The following is a 19,346-nucleotide window of genomic DNA, read 5'->3' as shown; positions in this document are numbered from 1 at the left end:
ATTTGAAAGCAAGTAAAAGGCAATTCAGGGACGAATTTTAAAGTACTTACTCTATACAAGGCAAAGTACTAGCTATTGGGAATACAAAGATGAAAAACTAGGACTTTTATTTTCTAAGGACTCATTTTTTTTTTTTTTTGAGAAGACACATACTCAAGTAACATGATGCTAAACAGACTGTCCTGAGAATGTAGGGCTTGAAATCACCCCTAAGGATGATGCAATGCTTTTGTTTCTGGTTTTGTCTGTGTTTGTTAAGATATCTTAATCATGTCCTTTTTTTCTTTTTCTTTTTCTTTTTTTTTTTTTTTTTGATAGCATCTTACAGATACGTCTCATGGTGTAAGAAATAAGTGCCTGCAGTTACTTGGCAATCTTGGCTCTTTGGAGAAAAGTGTCACAAAAGATGCAGAAGGCCTAGCTGCCAGAGACGTCCAGAAGATTATAGGGGATTACTTCAGTGACCAAGACCCACGTGTCAGAACAGCAGCTATAAAAGCCATGGTAAACGTGATTATGGAAACTAGTTGGGGCTAGTGTTCATTTTTGTTTTTTAAGTTTATAGCTAGTGCTGCCTTGGATACATTGTGAATCCTTCAGCATATACTTTCAGGAAGGTATTGGTGGTGGCCTCACAGAACTCAGTGACACACATCCCTGTATACAACTGTGCTTTTTTTTTTTGGCTTTCTCTGGTACCTTTCATGTGTATTTATGAAACATGAAAAGCACGGTAGGAACCTGTTATAATTCCTTCAACTTGGAGGGATATGACTTGGTATAATATTATAATAGGGGGAGGTGGTGTTAATCATTTTTTCTTTAGCCTTCATATTATTATTTCATATTTTTCTCATGCCTTCTTGGGACAGTCCATGGGTTAGATTTATGAAACGCTTGAATGCTTCTCTTGAAAGGTGACAAGGTTTCTTATTTATATAGCACCGATTTTGGCTAAATGGAACCATGTTAGCCTGATACAGTAGGGGAAAATATATGAGATTGTGGGGAGACATTGGAAATATTGCTCTTTTCCTTCCAAGCACTTAAGCTATATATTTATTATCTAGTTGCAGCTCCATGAAAGAGGACTGAAATTACACCAAACAATTTATAATCAGGTACTTTAAATGATTACTGTCTGGAAGGGGAGGAGGTATCGTGAAGCTGGGAGGGTGGCACACTGCTTCTCAGAATTTGAAAACTTAAGGACTTCGTTGGTTAATAGTGGCAGTGTTGATTTGGATGGATGTGAAGTCATATTCAAAACATACTTTTCAGGAAGAGAATGGAGGTTATGTAATTAAATAGCAGTAGTATGTGTGAAAAGGACTTTTAGGAGGATTTACAACTCAGTATGAGTGTGAGAGTACCTGAAGAAAAGTGTAGCATTTAGAATAAGGAACGTGTTAGTCTTGCTGATCACTGCTTGGTTGGGCCATACATGAAGTCATTTCTGGGCACCACACTTCACAAACTAGAGTGTGTCTGGAGAAGGGCGACCAAAACCATAGGATCATATAAAAAAAAGTCACATGAATATAGTATTAGCGGTAAAGAAAGGCATAATGAAGTTGTGGAAAAGCTGATTGAGGGCCTAACCAAAAGGCCTTACAAGGCTATATTTCTCTTGGAGAATAATTGACTGAATCTGGTAACAGGCAATCTAAATTCATGTTCAGAGATTAGGTTTTGTTAGTCTGCCAAGAGTGGTTTTATCTCTCATGGGAAGAAGATAATTAGCCAAACCCCTATCACGGATGTGTAAACCAAGTTTATTTTTCTATTGAATGAAGTAGAATTGGTCCAGAATGCTTGTGGTGGGGTGACCATCGCCCTCTTTTTCTATAGGAAAACTATGCGGGAAGCCAAATAATTAAAGGAAACTTGGATAGTAAGGACTCAGAGGAAGGAAGGAACGTTAGTTGGCTGATTCAGATGTTTGGTGGCATAAGAGTAGTCTAAACAAGCAGTAATGAGAGCCTCAAGGGAGTGAGGATGGATTGATAGTGTAGGATTTAAGACATAAGGTAGAATTTGGTTCCTTAGTGAGTTCATATTTGGATGTGTGGAGTATAAAAGTTGGATGGGACATCCATGAAGAGAATTCCAGCCATAGGTAGTTATAAAGGTCTGGAGATCAGGAGAAATCAGAGCTAAGGGTAGGTTATTCAGAGCCATCAGTATTTAGGGAGTATGGGGCTACCCAGAAAGAGTGAGTGGATTGAAATGGAGGCCAATGATTTCAGACCAAAGTAAAGAGAAGTGTGTGCTTTGATTTTTACAGGTGGAGGGAAAAACCCATATTTGGTATTTGAGCCTGTGAAAATAGTACTGTGGGCTCCCAGCATGCTTTGCTGGGTTTGATGCTATTCTAAATGTTTTTATGCCGTCAGTCTGTGATTCTCCTTTCAGACTTGGGGTAGGAGGGTGCCTAGTCAGATTATAGCCAGAGCAGCTGACAGAGGTCAAGATTCATTGTTCGGCAAAGATTCAAGAAGTTAAAAACCACACACAAGTATTTTACTGGGCATCCTTATCCAACCACCCTATCTTCACTTTGAAAATAGTTTAAACATTGCCTGAGAGGACACAGAGCTAATAGACTTTTGGAATTCTTCTTTGCAGGCCTGTAAATTGCTCTCTGATGACTATGAACAAGTGCGCAGTGCTGCAGTCCAGCTTATCTGGGTTGTCAGTCAGCTCTATCCTGAAAGGTCAGTGTGGGTGTAAGCTGACTTTTGTTGATTGTGAAGCCATTTTCCTCTCCTCTCACCGTGCAGAAAGCCCACTTCTAGAAAAGAAATGTTGGTTAGATTTTTGGAAGGCAATGGGGAGTAAGGGGCTGAAAATCAGATTGCCTGGTCCTCATTTTTCATCTCTGATAGGAACTTTCTGTACACCCTTAGAAAGATACTTCACTTCTTTGGTCCTAACCTTGTCATCTATAAGTGAAGAAATTGGAATATCTTTCTTAAATGGTTTTCAGTACTTTACAAAAAAATCTTTAAAATTGTTTGGGACCCATTTTAGTTTGGTTTGTGCCAAATGCCAGATAAAGATACCAGATGAGTTTGAGAATAGTGATCTCTTATGTACTGTTTTCCTGGTTAAAAACATTTTCACAGCAATTAAATTATTATTTTCACAGTGCTTCTTTGAGGAGGTAGGCAATATTATTATATTGTATAAAATAGAATATTTTCTTTATATTTCTTTATATTTTATTTATAAATATTTATAGAATATTTTATTTTTCCTCGTATAGGAAAAAGAGGTGTTTTTTCCTCTTCATTAAACTGCCAAAATTTGAAAACCAGAATGAATTAATAAACCTGTAGGAGTAGGCTCCATTTGTAGTGTTTTAGGACTTAGACACATACAAAGAAAAGGGCTAACTGGAAATTGTCTCTTTTTTTAGGACTGGATTGACGAGTAAGTTTTATCTTGATTTATTCTGAGATTTACTGTATTTATAGAAGTTCAGTCAGGGCACGGTGGTGCCTGTAATCCCAGCACTTTGGAAGGCCGAGGTGAGTGGATCACCTGAGGTCAGGAGTTCGAGACCAGCCTGGCCAACATGGTGAAATCTCGTCTCTACTAAAAATAAAAATATTAGCCAAGCATGGTGGTACATGCCTGTAATCCCAACTACTAGGGAGGCTGAGGCAGGAGAATTGCTTGGACCCTGGACGTGGAGATTGCACTGAGCCGAGATCATACCACTGTACTCCAACCTGGGTGACAGAGCAAGACACTCTCTCTAAAAAAAAAAAAGAAGTTCAGTTATAGGAGATAATAAGCTTAAGGATATGAAATATTCGGTGGAAGCTAGTTTTTGATAATTTCATAAATCTTTGAACCTTTGGTGGGTTACATGTTTTCTTTTTTTTTTTTTTAAAGGCAGAGTCTTGCCCTGTGGCCCAGGCTGGAGTGCAGTGATGTAATCTCAACTTATTGCAACCTCCATCTCCTGGGTTGAAGCAGTTCTCGTGCCTGAGCCTCCCAAATAGCTGGAATTACAGGTGCACACCACCACACCTGGCTCATTTTTTGTATTTTTAGTAGAGATGAGGTTTTGTCATGTTGGCTAGGCTTGTCTCAAGCTCCTGGCTTCAGGTAATCTGCCTGCCTCAGTATCTCAATGTGCTGGGATTACAGGTGTGAACCACCACACCTGGCTGACCCTTTGGTGGGTTACACACTTTTATTCAGTATATTGAAAATTTGCACCTGGGTGCAGTGGCTCACCCCTGTAATCCCAGCACTTTGGGAGGCCGAGGCGGGTGGATTGCTTGATCTCAGGAGTTTGAGGTCAATCTGGGCAACATGGTGAACCATTTCTACTAAAAATGTACAAAATTAGCTGGGTGTGGTGGCATGCTTTTGTAGTCCCAGCTACTCAGGAGAGTAAACTGGGAGGACCACCTGGGAAGTTGACACTGTGGTGATCAGTGATCATGCCACTGCACTCCAGCCTGGGTGACAGAAGTGAGACCCTCTCTCAAAAAAAAAAAAAAAAAAAGCATAATTTGCAACGCAACTGAAAGAGTTGGTTTTTACTCCCAGCGTGATTTGTTTATTCTGAACTGTATTTAATCATTCTAGGATTTGAACTATTCAGTTATCATTTTCGTGTGTGTCAGTCTTCATTGACTGTTCTCAGTTTATTGAGCCTGCAGCCTTGCTTACTTATGTATTTATTTGTTTATTATTATTATTTTTTGCGATGGAGTCTCGCTCTGTTATCCAGTCTGGAGTGCAGTGGCACTATCTTGGATCACTGTAACCTCCACCTTCCAGGTTCAAGTGATTCTTCTGCCTCAGCCTCCTGAGTAGCTGGGATTACAGGCGTGTGTCACCACACCCGACTAATTTTTATATTTTTAGTAGAGAGGGGGTTTCGCCATGTTGGCCAGGCTGGTCTCGAACTCATGACCTCAAGTTATGCACCTGCCTCAGACTCCAAAAGTGCTGGGATTACAGGCATGAGCAACTGTGCCCAGACTGTATTTATTTTTTGAGACAGGGTCTTGCTCTGTCACCCAGGCTGGAGTGCCGTGGTGTAATCTCAGCTCACTTCTACTTTCACCTCCAGAGCTAAAGTTATCTTCCCACTTTAGCCTCCCAAGTAGCTGGGACTATTGGCGCATGCCACCATGCCTAGCTAATTTTTGTATTTTTTTTGTAGAGATGAGGTTTTGCCATGTTGCTCAGGCTGGTCTTAAACTCTTGGGCTCAAGCAATCTACCTGCATGGGCCTCCCAAAGTGCTGGATTATAGATGTGAGCCACTGTGCCTGGCCTGAGCCTGCAAACTTAGGATCATGTTTTGTTCTAAGTGATTTCATTTATTTTCTTTTAATTTAGCATTGTCCCAATTCCTTCTTCTAATGAAGAAATACGCTTAGTTGATGATGCGTTTGGAAAAATTTGTCACATGGTCAGTGATGGCTCTTGGGTGGTTCGTGTTCAGGCAGCAAAACTGTTGGTAAGTTATACTTTTTGTGTATGTATGTATGCATGTATGTATTTATTTATTTTCTTTTATGTAGAAATAGGGCCTTTGTGGCCCAGGTTGGTCTCAAACTCTTGGCCTCAAGCAATCCTCCTGCCTCAGCCTCCCAAAAGACTGGGCTTATAGGCCAGGTGTGGTGGCTTACACCTGTAATTCCAGCACTTTGGAAGGCCAAGGCGGGCAGATCATGAGGTCAGGAGATTGAGATCATCCTGACCAACATGGTGAAATCCCGTCCCCACTAAAAATGCAAAAATTAGCTGGGCATGGTGGTGCACTCCTGTAATCCCAGCTACTCGGGAGGCTGAGGCAGGAGAATCGCTTGAATCTGGGAGGCAGACGTTGCAGTGAGCCGAGATCACGCCACTGCACTCCAGCCTGGCGTCAAGGGGGAAGACTCTCGTCTCAAAAAAAAAAAAAAAAAAAAAAAAAAAAAAGACTGGGATTATAGATGTGAGCCATTACACCCGGTCAATAATCCTTTTTTTAAATGGACACATTGCTCGTTAAGTTTTTACAAACATTTTGAGAAACTACAGATGGGGCAGTGTGACCTGAATTTAAAACCCCAGAATTTCTTTTTCTTTTTCTTTTCTTGAGACAGGGTCTTACTCTGTTGCTCAGGCAGGAGTGCAGTGGTGCAGTCACGGCTCACTGCAGCTTTGACCTGCCAGGCTCAAGCGATCCCTCCACCTGAGCCTCCTGAGTAGCTGGGACTACAGGCATGTGCCACCCTGCCTGGCTAATTTTGTATTTTTTGTAGAGATGGGGTCTTCCTTTGTGCCCAGGCTGGTCTTGAATTCCTAGGCTCAAGTGATCCTTCTGCTTTGGCCTCCCAAATTGTTGGGATTACAGGTTTAAGCCACTATTCCCAGTCCCAGAATTTCTTAATATAGAAAGAAATAGTTCACTCTCCTGTAGAGAAATAGCCTTTTAGAACTAGAAAGAATCTTAAAACATAATTCTATTAACCCTATTAGGAACCGAGATAGCCAGAGCCTAGAGAAAAAGGAAAATAATTTAAAAAAAAGTTTTTCCCATTTATTAAGCACTTGTTATGTCCTAGTTCAGGAGGCTCAAACCCCTGGGCTGTGGACTAGTCCTGGTCCATGGCTTGTTAGGAACCAGGCCACACAGCAGGAGGTGAGTGGTGGGAGAGCAAGCATTACTGCCTGAGCTCTGCCTACTGTCAGATCAGCAGCTGCATTAGATTATCATAGGGGTGTGAACCCTATTGTGAACTGAGCATGTGCGGGATCTAGGTTTCATGCTCCTTGTGAGAATCTAATGCCTGATGATCTGAGTTGGAACAGTTTCATCCCAAAATCACCCTGCTCCACCACCCTCTCTGGTTTCTTCCATGAAACCGAACCCTGGTGCCAAAAAGGTAGGGGACTGCTATTTTAGATAATTTGAAGGAGGCCCTTTACATACATTTTCTCATTATAGTAATCCTGCAAGATAGGTGCCATTACCCAGCTGGGGCATGGTGGCTCATGCCCATAATCCTGGCACTTTAGGAGGCCGAGGTGGGTGGGTCACTTGAGCCCAGGAGTTCAAGACCAGCCTGGGCAACACAGCAAGACCTTATCTCTATTTAAAAAAAATTTTTTTTAAATGTTTTTTTAAATGCTGTTATCATCTTCTAGATGAGAAAACTGAGGCTCTGAGGAGTTAAGTAAATTATCCAGCTTATACAGACAGAAAATTGTAGAGTGAGATCAGATCCTGATCTTGTGACTTTTAGCCTCGTACTTTTCTAGTGTTTTCTTTTTGAGGACTCAGCACATTTATTAAAAATTTTTAACTTTTGTGGCTCACGCCTGTAATCCCAGCACTTTGAGAGGCCGAGGCGGGCGGATCACGAGGTCAAGAGATTGAGACCATCCTGGCCAACATGGTGAAACCCCGTCTCTACTAAAAATTCAAAAATTAGCTGGGCATGGTGGCGCATGCCTGTAGTCCTAGCTACTCGGGAAGCTGAGGCAGGAGAATTGCTTGAACCCGGGAGGCAGAGGTTGTAGTGAGCCGAGATCGCGCCACTGCACTCCAGCCTAGCGACAGAGTGAGACTCCATCTAAAAAAAAAAAAAAAAAAAAAAATTTAACATTTGGGCTGAGATGTAGTGGCTCACACCTGTCATCCTAGCACTTTGGGAGGCTGAAGCAGGCAAATCACTTGAGGTCAGGAGTTCGAGACCAGCCTGGCCAACATGGTGAAACCCCGTCTCTACTAAAAATACAAAAACTAGCCTGGCGTGGTGATACACACCTGTAGTCCCAGCTATTCTGGAGTCTGAGGTAGGAGGATCACTTGAACCTGGGAGGCGGGGGTTGCAGTGAGCCGAGATTGTGCCATTGCGCTCCAGCCTATGCGACAGAGCAAGACCCTGTCTCCAAAAAAAAAAAAAAAAATTATTTAACTTTTAAGGGATAAAATTGTCTTGTAATAGAGTGTTGACCTAATAAACTTATTTTATATCTGTGTTACCTTGTATATATCATTTGATATTAGTCTCAGTTTCCTCATCTGTTAAGTGGGGTTCTAATATCTCTCGTATTTACCTGATAGTGTTGTCATGATGGTCAAATGAGATATAGTCTATGAAAATGTTTATAAACTAAAAAGTATCATACTATGTAGGATGGGTGGGGGCACAGTGTATAAATATATGTAAGTATCTATAAAAAATTGTATACATGTCACAGCAGGAAAATCTGTGATTCTTTTTGGACACTTCCCCTTTGAGTGCCCCCAGCCCTGCTACTCTTGGTGAGATTGTTGGTTGAATGCTTTGTATCTGACTGTACTGGACACTGATCTGGTGATAGCTTTAGTCCTGTGACCAGTATTTATGGGAGTATTTGCTGAAACCTGTGTGAAGCATTTTCATGAAATATAGTAGTAATGGATGATTGGAGTATTTCCAATCTTGTGCATAGTAGAGTTAAACAAGCTAACTGTTACTGATTTTATTTCTGAATTCATATTTTAAAACTTTCTAAATTCAGAACAATCTAATCATTCATCAAATCCTTTCATTCAACATTTACAGAGGATCTACAATGAACTCTAGGTGGGAGTGGGGAGGAGAAAGATGTTTTGGAGGAATGAATTAATGATATATTTTTACCTGAGTAGGCAGTTTTAAAAAGTAATCCTTAAAGTAAGAATCATTCAAAATTTTCAGTTTTGTACTCTATAGGATCTGAAATTTATTTGCATAAAGTTGTGTGTATAACGTGTATATTGAAAGGATTTCTACTTGAATGACTCTAAATTGAGTCACATGCCTTGTGTTGTAATTTCCTGTTAAATCTGAACAGCTTCAAATTATATAAGTAATTATGTTTGTATTCAGAAATAGTAATCATTTTAATCTTGCTGATAATAATAATAATGACTACTATGTATAGAGTTTCTGGCCTACTAAGTGAGGCATTTTTAGTCATACATACACACATAAATACACACACATTCACACATAAACATTAACCCACTTCTCTTTATATACAAGCACACATTCCTAACTCATTTGCTTACTTTTGCAAGTAATTTTTAATCTTTTTAAACTCTCTGAGGTAAATGTATTACTCATAAATAACAAAATTAAAATTTAGGAATGTGGTATAATTTGTCTAAGACCACACAGATAGTAAATGACAGATGAGGACTTCAAACCTCATAATCTAAAGTCCATATATAATCCTTTCCTGGTGAGCATCCAGTTACACATTGGGATTGGCCAGTTAAGGCCCTGCTGGTTTATTAGTATCTCTGTGCAAGCTAAGAGGTAAAGCTGCCCTACTCCAGCTCTCCAGTAGATAAACCTGTGATAAAGTGATTTGTGTATAATCTTTAATTAAAAATTTAGTAATTTTAAAAAATTGACGCATTGTAATTGTATATATTTATGGGGCACAAGTTGATGTTTTGATACACATCTATGTTGAATATTAATCCAATCAGGATAGTTAGTATAGTTATCACCTCATACATTTGTCATTTCTTTGTCATGAGAACTTTCAACAACCTCTCTTACAGCTATTTTGTAATATACAATGTTTTACTGTTAATCATAGTCACCCTTACATGCAGTTGAACACCAGAATTTATTCCTCCTAATTGTGACTTTGTATCCATTGTCCAGTCCCTTCACATTCTCTCCTACTCCCTCCCCTCCCCAGTGTCTGGTAACCACTGTTATACTCTCTGCCTCTATGATATCAATTTTTTAAAAAAATACTTTAAGTTCTGGGATACATGTGCAGAAAGTTCAGGTTTGTTACATAGGTATATATGTGCCATGGTGGTTTGCTGCACCCATAACCTGTCATCTACATTAGGTGTTTCTCCGAATGCTATCCCTCTCCCAGCCCTTCACCCTCTGACAGTCCTTAGTGTGTGATGTTTCCCTCCTTGTGTCCATGTGTTCACATTGTTCAGCTCTCACTTATGAGTAAGAACATGCAGTATTTGGTTTTCTGTTCTTGTGTTAGTTTGCTGAGAATGGTGGTTTCCAGCTTCATCCATGTCCCTGCAAAGAACATGAACTCATCCATTTTTATGACTGCATAGTATTCCATGGTGTATATGTGTCACATTTTCTTTATCCAGTCTGTCATTGATGGGCATTTGGGTTGGTTCCAAGTCTTTGCTATTGTGAACAGTGCTGCGATAAACATATGTGTGCATGTGTTTTTATAGTAGAACGATTTATAATCCTTTAGGTACATACCCAGTCATGGGATTGCTGGGTCAAATGGTATTTCTGGTTCTAGATCCTTGAGGAATCGCCACACTGTCTTCCACAATGGCTGAACTAATTTACACTCCCACCAACAGTGTAAAAGCTTTCCTATTTCTCTACATCCTCTCCAGCGTCTGTTGTTTCCTGACTTTTTAATGATGGCCATTCTAACTGGTGTGAGATGGTATCTCATTGTGGTTTTGATTTGCATTTCTCTAATGACCAGTGATGATGAGCTTTTTTTCATATGTTTGTTGGTTGCATAACTGTCTTCTTTTGAGAAGTGTCTGTTCATATCCTTCGGCCACTTTTTGATGGGGTGTTTTTTTTTTTTTTTGAAATTTGTTTAAGTTCCTTGTAGATTCTGGATATTAGCTCTTTGTCAGATGGATAGATTGCAGAAATTTTCTCCCATTCTATAGGTTGCCTGTTCACTCTCATGATAGTTTTTTTTTTTTGTTTTTTTTTGTTTTTTTGTTTTTTTTTTGCTGTACAGAAGCTCTTTAGTTTAAGTAGATCCCATTTGTCAATTTTGGCTTTGTTGCCATTGCTTTTGGTGGTTTAGTCATGAAGTCTTTGCTCATGCCTGTGACCCGAATGATATTGCCTAGGTTTTCTTCTACGGTTTTTACGGTTTTAGGTCTTATGTTTAAGTTTTAGATCGTGCAGTATTTGTCTTTGTGTGTCTGGCTTATTTCACTTTACATGATATCCTCCAGGTTTATCGATGTTGCAAATTACAAGATTTTATTTATTTATTTTTTCTTCTTTAAGTCAGGGTCTTGCTCTGTTGCCTCGGCTGGAGTGCGGTTCCACGATGGCACAATCATAACTCACAGCAACCTCAAACTCCTGGGGACTCCAGCCTGGACAACAGCGAAATTGTCTCTAAAAAAATTAAAAACTAGGTTGTTCTTTTTTGATGTAGCTATTTATTGCTGTACACTTATCTCTTAGAACTGCTTTTGTTGCATACTGTCGATTTTGGTATATGTTTTAATTCTTGCTTGTGAAGTATGTTTCTTCTAGGCAATGTGTACTTAGATTTTGTGTTTGAATCTATTCAGCCAATGTGTACCTTTTTTTTTTTCTTTCTTGCTCTGTTGCCCAGGCTGTAGTGTACCTTTTAATTGAGGAATTTAATCCATTTATATTCAAGATTTTTTCCTTCTTCTTCTTTTTTTTTTTTTTTTTTTTTTGTTACTTTGAGACAGGATCTCACTCTGTCACCTAGGCTGGAGTACACTTGTGTGATCTCAGTTCACTGCAACCTTCACCTCCCGGGTTCAAGTGATTCTCATGCCCCAACCTCCCCAGTACTGGGATTACAGGTGTGTGTCACCACGCCCAACTAATTTTTTTTGCATTTTTATTAGAGATGGGTTTTGCCATGTTGGCCATGCTGGTCTCGAACTCCTGGCCTCAAGTGATTTGCCTGCCTTGGCCTCCCAAAGTGCCGGGATTATAGGCATGAACCACCACAGCCAGCTATATTCAAGATTGTTATTGATAGATGAGGTCTTATTCCTCCCATTTTGTTAATTACTTTTTGGTTCTTTTGGAGATCCTTTGTTCTTGTCTTCCTTTCTTGTTGTTTATCTCTTCGATTTAGTGGGTTTTTGTGGGGCTAAGCTTTATTTTCATTCTCTTTCTTGTTTGTGTATCTGCTATAATTTTTTTCTACATAGTTACTACAGAGTCTTATTTAGGCCCGTGTGGTGGCTCTTGCCTATCATCCCAGCACTTTAGGAGGCAGATCACTTGAGCTCAGGAGTTTGAGACTAGCCTGGGCAACATAGTGAGACCTTGTCTCTAATAAATAAAGAAAAAAGAAATCAGCCAGGCATGATGGCACACACCTGTAGTCTCAGCTACCCAGGAGGCTGAGGTGGGAGGATTGCTTGAGCCTGGAAGATTGAGGCTGCAGTGAACCATGATCAGGTCACCATGCTCTAGCATGGGCATCAGAGTAAGAGTGTCTCAAGGGGGAAAAAAAGTCTTGCAATTATAATAGAATGTTTTCAGCTGATAGCAACTCAACTTTGGTTACATAAAAGGACCCTAGACTTTTTCTCTCCCCTCTTCAATTTATATTTTTGTTGCCTTAATTTTCTTATTCATCTGTTATGTGTTCCTTAGCTACTATTTGTAGCTCTTGTAGTTTTTGACCATTTGAATTTAATCTTCATACTAGCAGATTGAAAATTTTACGGCCGGGCGCGGTGGCTCAAGCCTGTAATCCCAGCACTTTGGGAGGCCGAGACGGGTGGATCACAAGGTCAGGAGATCGAGACCATCCTGGCTAACACAGTGAAACCCCGTCTCTACTAAAAAATACAAAAAAACTAGCCTGGCGAGCTGGCGGGCGCCTGTGGTCCCAGCTACTCGGGAGGCTGAGGCAGGAGAATGGCGTGAACCCGGGAGGCGGAGCTTGCAGTGAGCTGAGATCAGGCCACTGCACTCCAGCCTGGGCGACAGAGCGAGACTCCGTCTCAAAAAAAAAAAAAAAAAAAAGAAAATTTTACATGACATATTGTATCACTGTGGTTTGATCTGTTTGATTTATGAGTTTACCTTTACTGGTGAGTTTTATACTTTTGTGTGTTGTCATGATAGTGATTATTGTCCTTTTGTTTCTAATTGTAGCATTCAATACTTTGAATATATTAATACTATCCCATTCTCTCCTGGTCTACAAGGTTTCTGCTGAGAAATCTGTTGATGGTAATGGAGATTCTCCTGACAATTTTCTCTGGCAGCTTTAAAAATTCTTAGTCTTTGACTTTCGATAGTTTGATTATAATGTACCTTGGAGAGGATCTTTTTGGGTTGAATCTAATTGTGAACCTTTGAACTTCCTGAATTTGGATGTCCGTATTTCTCCCACTACTTGGCAAGTTTTCAGCTGTCATTGTGTCAAGTAGGTTTTCTGTGCCTTTCTCTATCTCTTCTCCATCAGGCAATCTTACAGTGCACATATTTGTTTGTCTATTGATGTCCTATATGTTCCAAGGCTTTCTTTTTTATTCTTATTTGTTTTTTTCCCCCCTTAACGGGTTATTTCAAAAGATCTGTCTTCAAGTTCAGAAATTCTTTCTTCTGCTTGATCCTAGTCTATTGCTGAAGCTCTCAATTATATACTATTTTTATTTTTTTCATTGAACTGTTCAGCTCCAAGATTTCTGTTTGGTTCTTTTTTATGATATTGATTTCTGTTGAATTTCTCATTCAGATCATGAATTGTCTTCCTGATTTCATTTAATTGTTTGTCTGTATTCTCTTGTATCTTACTGAGTTTCCTTTAGATCACTATTTTGAATTCCTTTTCAGGCATTTTGTAAGTGTCCTTTTCTTTGGGGTCTGTCATTGGAGACTTTTTTGCTTTCTTTTTTTGAGACAGGGTCTTGCTGTGTCACCCAGGCTGAAGTGCAGTGGCAAGATCTCGCTCACTGCAACCTTCTCCTCCTGGGCTTAAGTGATCCTCCCACCTCAGCCTGCTGAGTAGCTGGGACTACAGGCACATGCCACCACACCTGACTAATTTTTGTATATTTTGTAGAGACGGGTTTTGCCATGTTGCCCAGAATGGTCTTGAACTCCTGAGCTCCTGCTCTCTGGCTCTCTTGGCCTTCCAAAGTGCTGGGATTACAGATGTGAGCCACTGCGCCCAACCAGGAGACTTACTGTATTCCTTTGAGGGTGTCGTGTTTCCTTGATTTTCGTTTATCGTGTCCAAGATACTGGATGTTGATATCTGTGCATTTAGTAGAATAGTTGCTCTTTTCAATTTTATTGAGTAGCTAATATATAGTAACAGTCTTTTTCCTGCAGATGGTTTTTAGGGTATTAGCTGGGTATGGTGTGTTGCCTTTGGTTCTGGGTGGACTCAGTGAGTGGTATAACACTCCTTGTCAGCTTCAGCTATAATCTTCAGCTATACTCCTAGTCAGTGATGTTTGCAATTGCTTCAGTTGCCTAGGCTATGGGAGTTTGCGATGGTGATGCTATAGATGAGGGTGCTGAGCTGATTTTTGGGCAAGTGAGGTTGCTAAGCTGATTTTGGGCGCGACATGTGCAGGCTAAAATGGCTGCCAGGCTGTCTATCTGGTTTTCCAGGGAGGCAGTAGTTACTGCCGTGGTGGCTGTCGTGCTGGGCTCAGGCTTTTGCTGGGGCAGCCTGCTGGGCAGCTGTGTGGCTATCTAGGGAGATGGGGCTATTACCTGGTTGGCTATTACTTTGGGCTAGGCTCAAGTGCTTTTGCTCAGTGGGGCTGGGCAGTTTGGCAGCAGTCTATGGTGGGGGGCCAGGGCTACCACAGGACCTGTGGATTGGATTGTGTGCTATGGGACTCTATCATGGCCTGTTTTAGCGGACAGGACCACTGAGTTACCAGCTGTCAGGCAGGGCGTGGGCAGGTGGTTCTGTGACGGGTTGTGAGAGGCAGTAGGGCTGCTACAGGATTGGCTTTTTGGCTGAGTACTGGCATGTGCATGCTTGGCAGCCCAGATGTTTATATGGTACAAGGGTGCTGGGTAAAGCACTGCCAGCTGTCTATTTGATGGCTTCCTTGCTGTGCAGGTCTGCCTGTTTTCTGGGTGGTTGGTAGTGCTGTGTGGGGTCTGATGCTGTGGTCATGGTCACTCTGTTTGACCTAGACTCTATGTGGATGGGGTTATGGTGCTGCAGGCCATCGTGTGATCATGGTAGAATGATGGCGGATTCTCAGGGATGAAGATAGTCAGTTGCTACTAGTCCCCAGGGCAGGATGCATACTAGTAGTGAGTCTAGCTTCAACTTGGTGCCATGCTACAGTAGCTTAGGACAAGGTGGGCTCCCACTCTGAGGCAATACAGCTGAATGATCTCTTGGCTACTCTCCAGACTGGATTTGTGGCCACTGATGACTTACGGACTCTCCTTTATCAAGAATTGCTGGTGCCTGTGGCAGCAGTGGGGACCACTGATAGGTATCTCCAGCTTACTTTTTCCCTGTAAGAAGTTCCTCTGATTTTAAGCTGATTTTGGCAAGGGAGACAGTGTGGTAGGTAGGAAGCCTCACTCCCTTCCCTGTGGTGCTATCTTGAAGCCTTCATGCTCCACAGGGATTTTGCCCTTTCTCTGGTGCTCAGCAGCATGTATCTACAGTCATTTTAGTTGAAATATAGTTATTTGTTATTTTTGTTCCTTTTTGTCGTGGGTGATGTGTGCCAGGTAACTCTAGTAAGCCATTTTTTAAAAAACAAATCTGCATACAGATTGAGTATCCCTTATCCAAAATGCTTGAGACCAGAAGTGTTTTGGATTTTGTTTTGTTTTTGGATTTTGGAATATTTTATTTGCATTATACTTACTTGTTGGGCATCCCAAATCTGAAATATGCTCCAAAATCCAAAATCTGAAATGCTCCAATGAACATTTCCTACCATCTTGTTGGTACTCAAAAAGTTTTGGATTTTTGAGCATTTTGGATTTCAGATTTTTGGAACTGGGATGTTCAACCTGTATAATCTTTAGATCACCTGTTCAGCAAATCGACAAACACTGAGGACAGTTTCTGTCTTCAACAAAGTTGATAGTCAGGTGGCCAGGGATAGCTAATCAGTGAATAAGAATACCTGGTACTGGTAGGAAAGAGCACCAACCACAACCACAGGAGGCTTCTTGGAGGAGGTGATCTCTGAACTGAGTTTTGAAGGATGAGTAACTAGGTAGTGATGCAGGGAAAGAGAAAATATGAGCAGAGATATAAAAGCAGTACATTATCATGCATAGCAATATACTAAGCTGCAATATCATACTAAACTACAAGCAGTTTAGTGCTTCCTAGTTGGGGGTAGTGTTCCATATAGGGGATCTGTAACGAGGTAAGTTGGAGAGGAAAACAGAAGCCAGGTTCTGCAACAACTTAGCTTTGTAAACTCGAGTCCCTCTTGCTTAAAAAGTGAATAGTTTCCAATCCCTTTGGCTTATAGCAGGATGAAAAATTATATCAGAAAATTCAAAACCATGTAAAAGAGGTTAGCTTTTACTTATTTATAACTGCCCTATTTGTGGGGCAAAGAAACTTGATGTCCCAGTAAGCTCATTCATGGGACTATTTAGAATACAGTCACTACTTTTATAAGCTTTAAGAAGTCATTGACCTTAAAAATTACAACACTTTCAGACTGTTAGATTATAGGCTTTTGTGCCTGTAAGTCTCCCATGACTGGTCTTTCCCAGGGTAAATGCAAATATTCCTAGTTAGTGTTAGTTTTATGTCTGATATACTTATCACCTAGTTGCATAGACTTATGTTATTTATACTAACTGAGCAGTTTTTGCTCTTAAAGCAGGTGTGATAATTGTTAAATATCTGTATCTAAATTTCACATACATTTAATAAGGCTCTCTGGTGAAATGGTTTTCTCAGTGTTAAGTAAGGTTTTCGTAGCATTAACTACCTACATTTAGGTTGTTAAGTAGCACTAGTAGTACAGTTGGAGAGATTCCATCTTAATCTAAACATATTTGTCTTGGTTAAAGTATACCAGAATGTAGCTGTTATTCTGATTGGTAAGGTGTACTTTTTTTTTTTTCTGATATGGAGTTTTGCTCTGTCACCCAGGCTGGAGTGCAATGGCGTGATCTTGGCTCACTGCAAACTCCACTTCCCAGGTTCACGCCATTCTCCTGACTCAGCCTCCCGAGTGGCTGGGACTACAGGCGCCCGCCACCACGCCCGGCTAATTTTTTGTATTTTTAGTAGAGACGGGGTTTTACCGTGTTATCCAGGATGGTCTTGATCTCCTGACCTCGTGATCTGCCCACCTTGGCCTCCCAAAGTGCTGTGATTACAGGTGTGAGCCACCGTGCCTGGCCTGTAAGGTGCATTTTATAATGAACTCATTATCTTTTTGGTCCAAATCTGTTTCTCTATGTTTTCATAAATGATACTATCATCTGCTAAGTCATGAACCAGAGGAATGTGGGAATAGTTTTTCTGTGTCTCACATCCATTGAGTTACCAACTCATATCAGTTCTGCCTTCTTGACATCCCTAAATCCATCCCTTCTCCATTTCCACTGGTCCTGCAGTAATAGACATCTCACCATTTTTCAAGTGGATTACTATGCTATAGGGCTCTTTGTGTTTGTAGACTTAAAATGGAAAGCTTCACCTATACTTAGGTTACATTGAAAATTTATTTCAAGTAATGATATTTAATTTGGCGGGGCACAGATTTGCATAGTACTCCCTCTGTGTTGCTGTGTTGGATGAGTGCTCAGCTGAGGGCATTGGAGGAGGGCACTGGGAATTATGGATGAAGCAACTTACTGTGAAGTCATGAAAACTTTTATTTTAGTAGGAAAAAGCCAACAGCTAATGCTGGTGGTAAAACCAGAGAGAGATTTAGGAGGTCTTAAGCATTTATAGTTCTTATTTATAAAATTGTTGTTTGGATTTAAAAAATGGATGTTAGCTATGACATTGGCTTAGATCTATGTACCAAAAGAAAGAGTGGTTTTGAAACTACTTTAGTCAAAATAGTACAGCAGTTGTTTTTGTGGAATCATAGGAAAGGTGTTAACTTGAGTAAGGACATTCCCCAAGAACACATAATTTTCTATGGAAAATGTGATTAGAGAAAAGATCTGAGCCTGTATAAGCATTTCTGTGTTTATTAGGAATTAGAGAAGATCTCAGATAAATTTCTTAATGTTTAGGACCTGCTCCAGCAGCCTCTGAAACTGGTGTTTTTGCTTTCATTTTGATTCCTTATGGTCCATTAGTCATACTGTTGCAAGATGGGCTTTATGAAATATAAATCTATGTCCTCCCTTACTTGAAATGAATAAGTTGCCTAATCTCAGCCTCAGTTCTCATCTAGAAAATGGAAATGAGAGGTATATGGGATTATTGGGAAGAATAAACTTGAAAAATGTAAGTAAAATATTTTATACATTGTTGAGCTCATTAGATGTTTAACAGGGATTATGTAATAATTATTTATAAGGCAAACCCCTTACTATGGCAAATGAGGCTCTTTATTATCCTATCTGTACTGCCTCATTTTCAGGAGCCCTATCTTATGTTCCATTCATAAAATCACTTAATATTTCTCACTTGGCATTTGCACTGTGATTTTCATTTCTCCAAGTATACCTCTCCCTGCCTGTACCTGCTTGTTGTCTCCGTTCCCATGGCATCATTCACGGATGTGTATTACAGCATTTCATACTATATTGCAGTAATCTCTTTTCTTGTCAGTTTCCCTTACTAGTCTGTGAGATTGTTGAGTGTAGAGCTGTTGTCTTTTTATTTTTGTATTCTTGTTTCTGGTAACTGTAGACATATAATTGAATGGTTGCTAAACATTTGTTTAACTGAATGCATGAATGAATGAACAGAGGAATGGAAAGAAGAATGAAAAGGAGTGGAGAGTAGTCGTTAAGGGAAAGGATTTTGAAGCCTGGATATATCTACTGGCTCTGGAATTTATTCTCTTTGTGGCTGTCAATGTGTTACTTGATCTTTTTATATTTTTTCTCCCTATATAAGATGGGACTAATATAGTATTTACTTTGCAGGGTTATAGTTACAGAAGATTTAAACGAGTTAATATATGTCTAAAGCCCTTAGAATAGTACATGACACATAGTGGCCGGGTGCGGTGGCTCACGCCTGTAATCCCAGCACTTTGGAAGGCCGAGGCGGGCAGATCACTTGAGGTCAGGAGTTTGAGACTAGCCTGCCCAACTTGGCGAAACCCCATCTCTATTAAAAATACAAAAAATTAGCCAGGCATGTTGGCGGGCACCTGTAATCCCAGCTACTTGGGAGGCTGAGGCCGGAGAATCGCTTGAACCTGGGAGGCAGAGGTTGCAGTGTGCCAAGATCATGGCACTGCACTCCAGCCTGGGTGACAAGAGCAAACCTCCATCTCAGGGGAAAAAAAAAGGCATAGTACATGACACATAGTAAGCTCTATTTAGGTGTTAGCTGCTGCTAATATTTTTATTTTCCTGATGATTCAGAACCCATAGCATCTTTACTGTCATGAATAATGTTATCTTTATGCGCTTAAATTGGCTACAG

At 40.4% G+C, this 19,346-nt stretch overlaps 1 protein-coding gene and 1 long non-coding RNA gene across 8 annotated transcripts in view; one reads left to right on the top strand and one right to left on the bottom strand.

The window, feature by feature from the left end:
- INTS4 (integrator complex subunit 4) overlaps positions 1-19,346 on the top strand; it is a 111,085-nt gene that overhangs the window by 31,911 nt on the left and 59,828 nt on the right. For all 7 annotated transcript variants that reach the window (XR_013404197.1, XM_077963963.1, XM_077963962.1 and 4 more), the window contains 4 exons: positions 319-504; positions 1,071-1,121; positions 2,629-2,717; positions 5,370-5,490. Coding sequence is in view for 6 of the 7 variants with exons in the window: in XM_077963963.1 (XP_077820089.1) it covers positions 319-504; positions 1,071-1,121; positions 2,629-2,717; positions 5,370-5,490 (447 nt within the window). In the remaining variant the exon portion in view is untranslated. The remainder of the gene's footprint in view (positions 1-318; positions 505-1,070; positions 1,122-2,628; positions 2,718-5,369; positions 5,491-19,346) is intronic.
- On the bottom strand, positions 3,873-19,208 carry LOC144334412 (uncharacterized). The gene is made up of 3 exons (XR_013404212.1): positions 18,931-19,208; positions 6,251-7,340; positions 3,873-4,041 (listed from the first exon to the last, which is right to left on the bottom strand). It is a non-coding gene; the product is annotated as an uncharacterized LOC144334412 (long non-coding RNA).

Source organism: Macaca mulatta, chromosome 14 (assembly GCF_049350105.2).
Source record: "Macaca mulatta isolate MMU2019108-1 chromosome 14, T2T-MMU8v2.0, whole genome shotgun sequence".
Lineage (NCBI taxonomy): Eukaryota > Metazoa > Chordata > Mammalia > Primates > Cercopithecidae > Macaca > Macaca mulatta.
The sequence above is the reverse complement of the archived record's forward strand: the minus strand, read 5'-3'. Positions and strand labels throughout refer to the sequence as shown.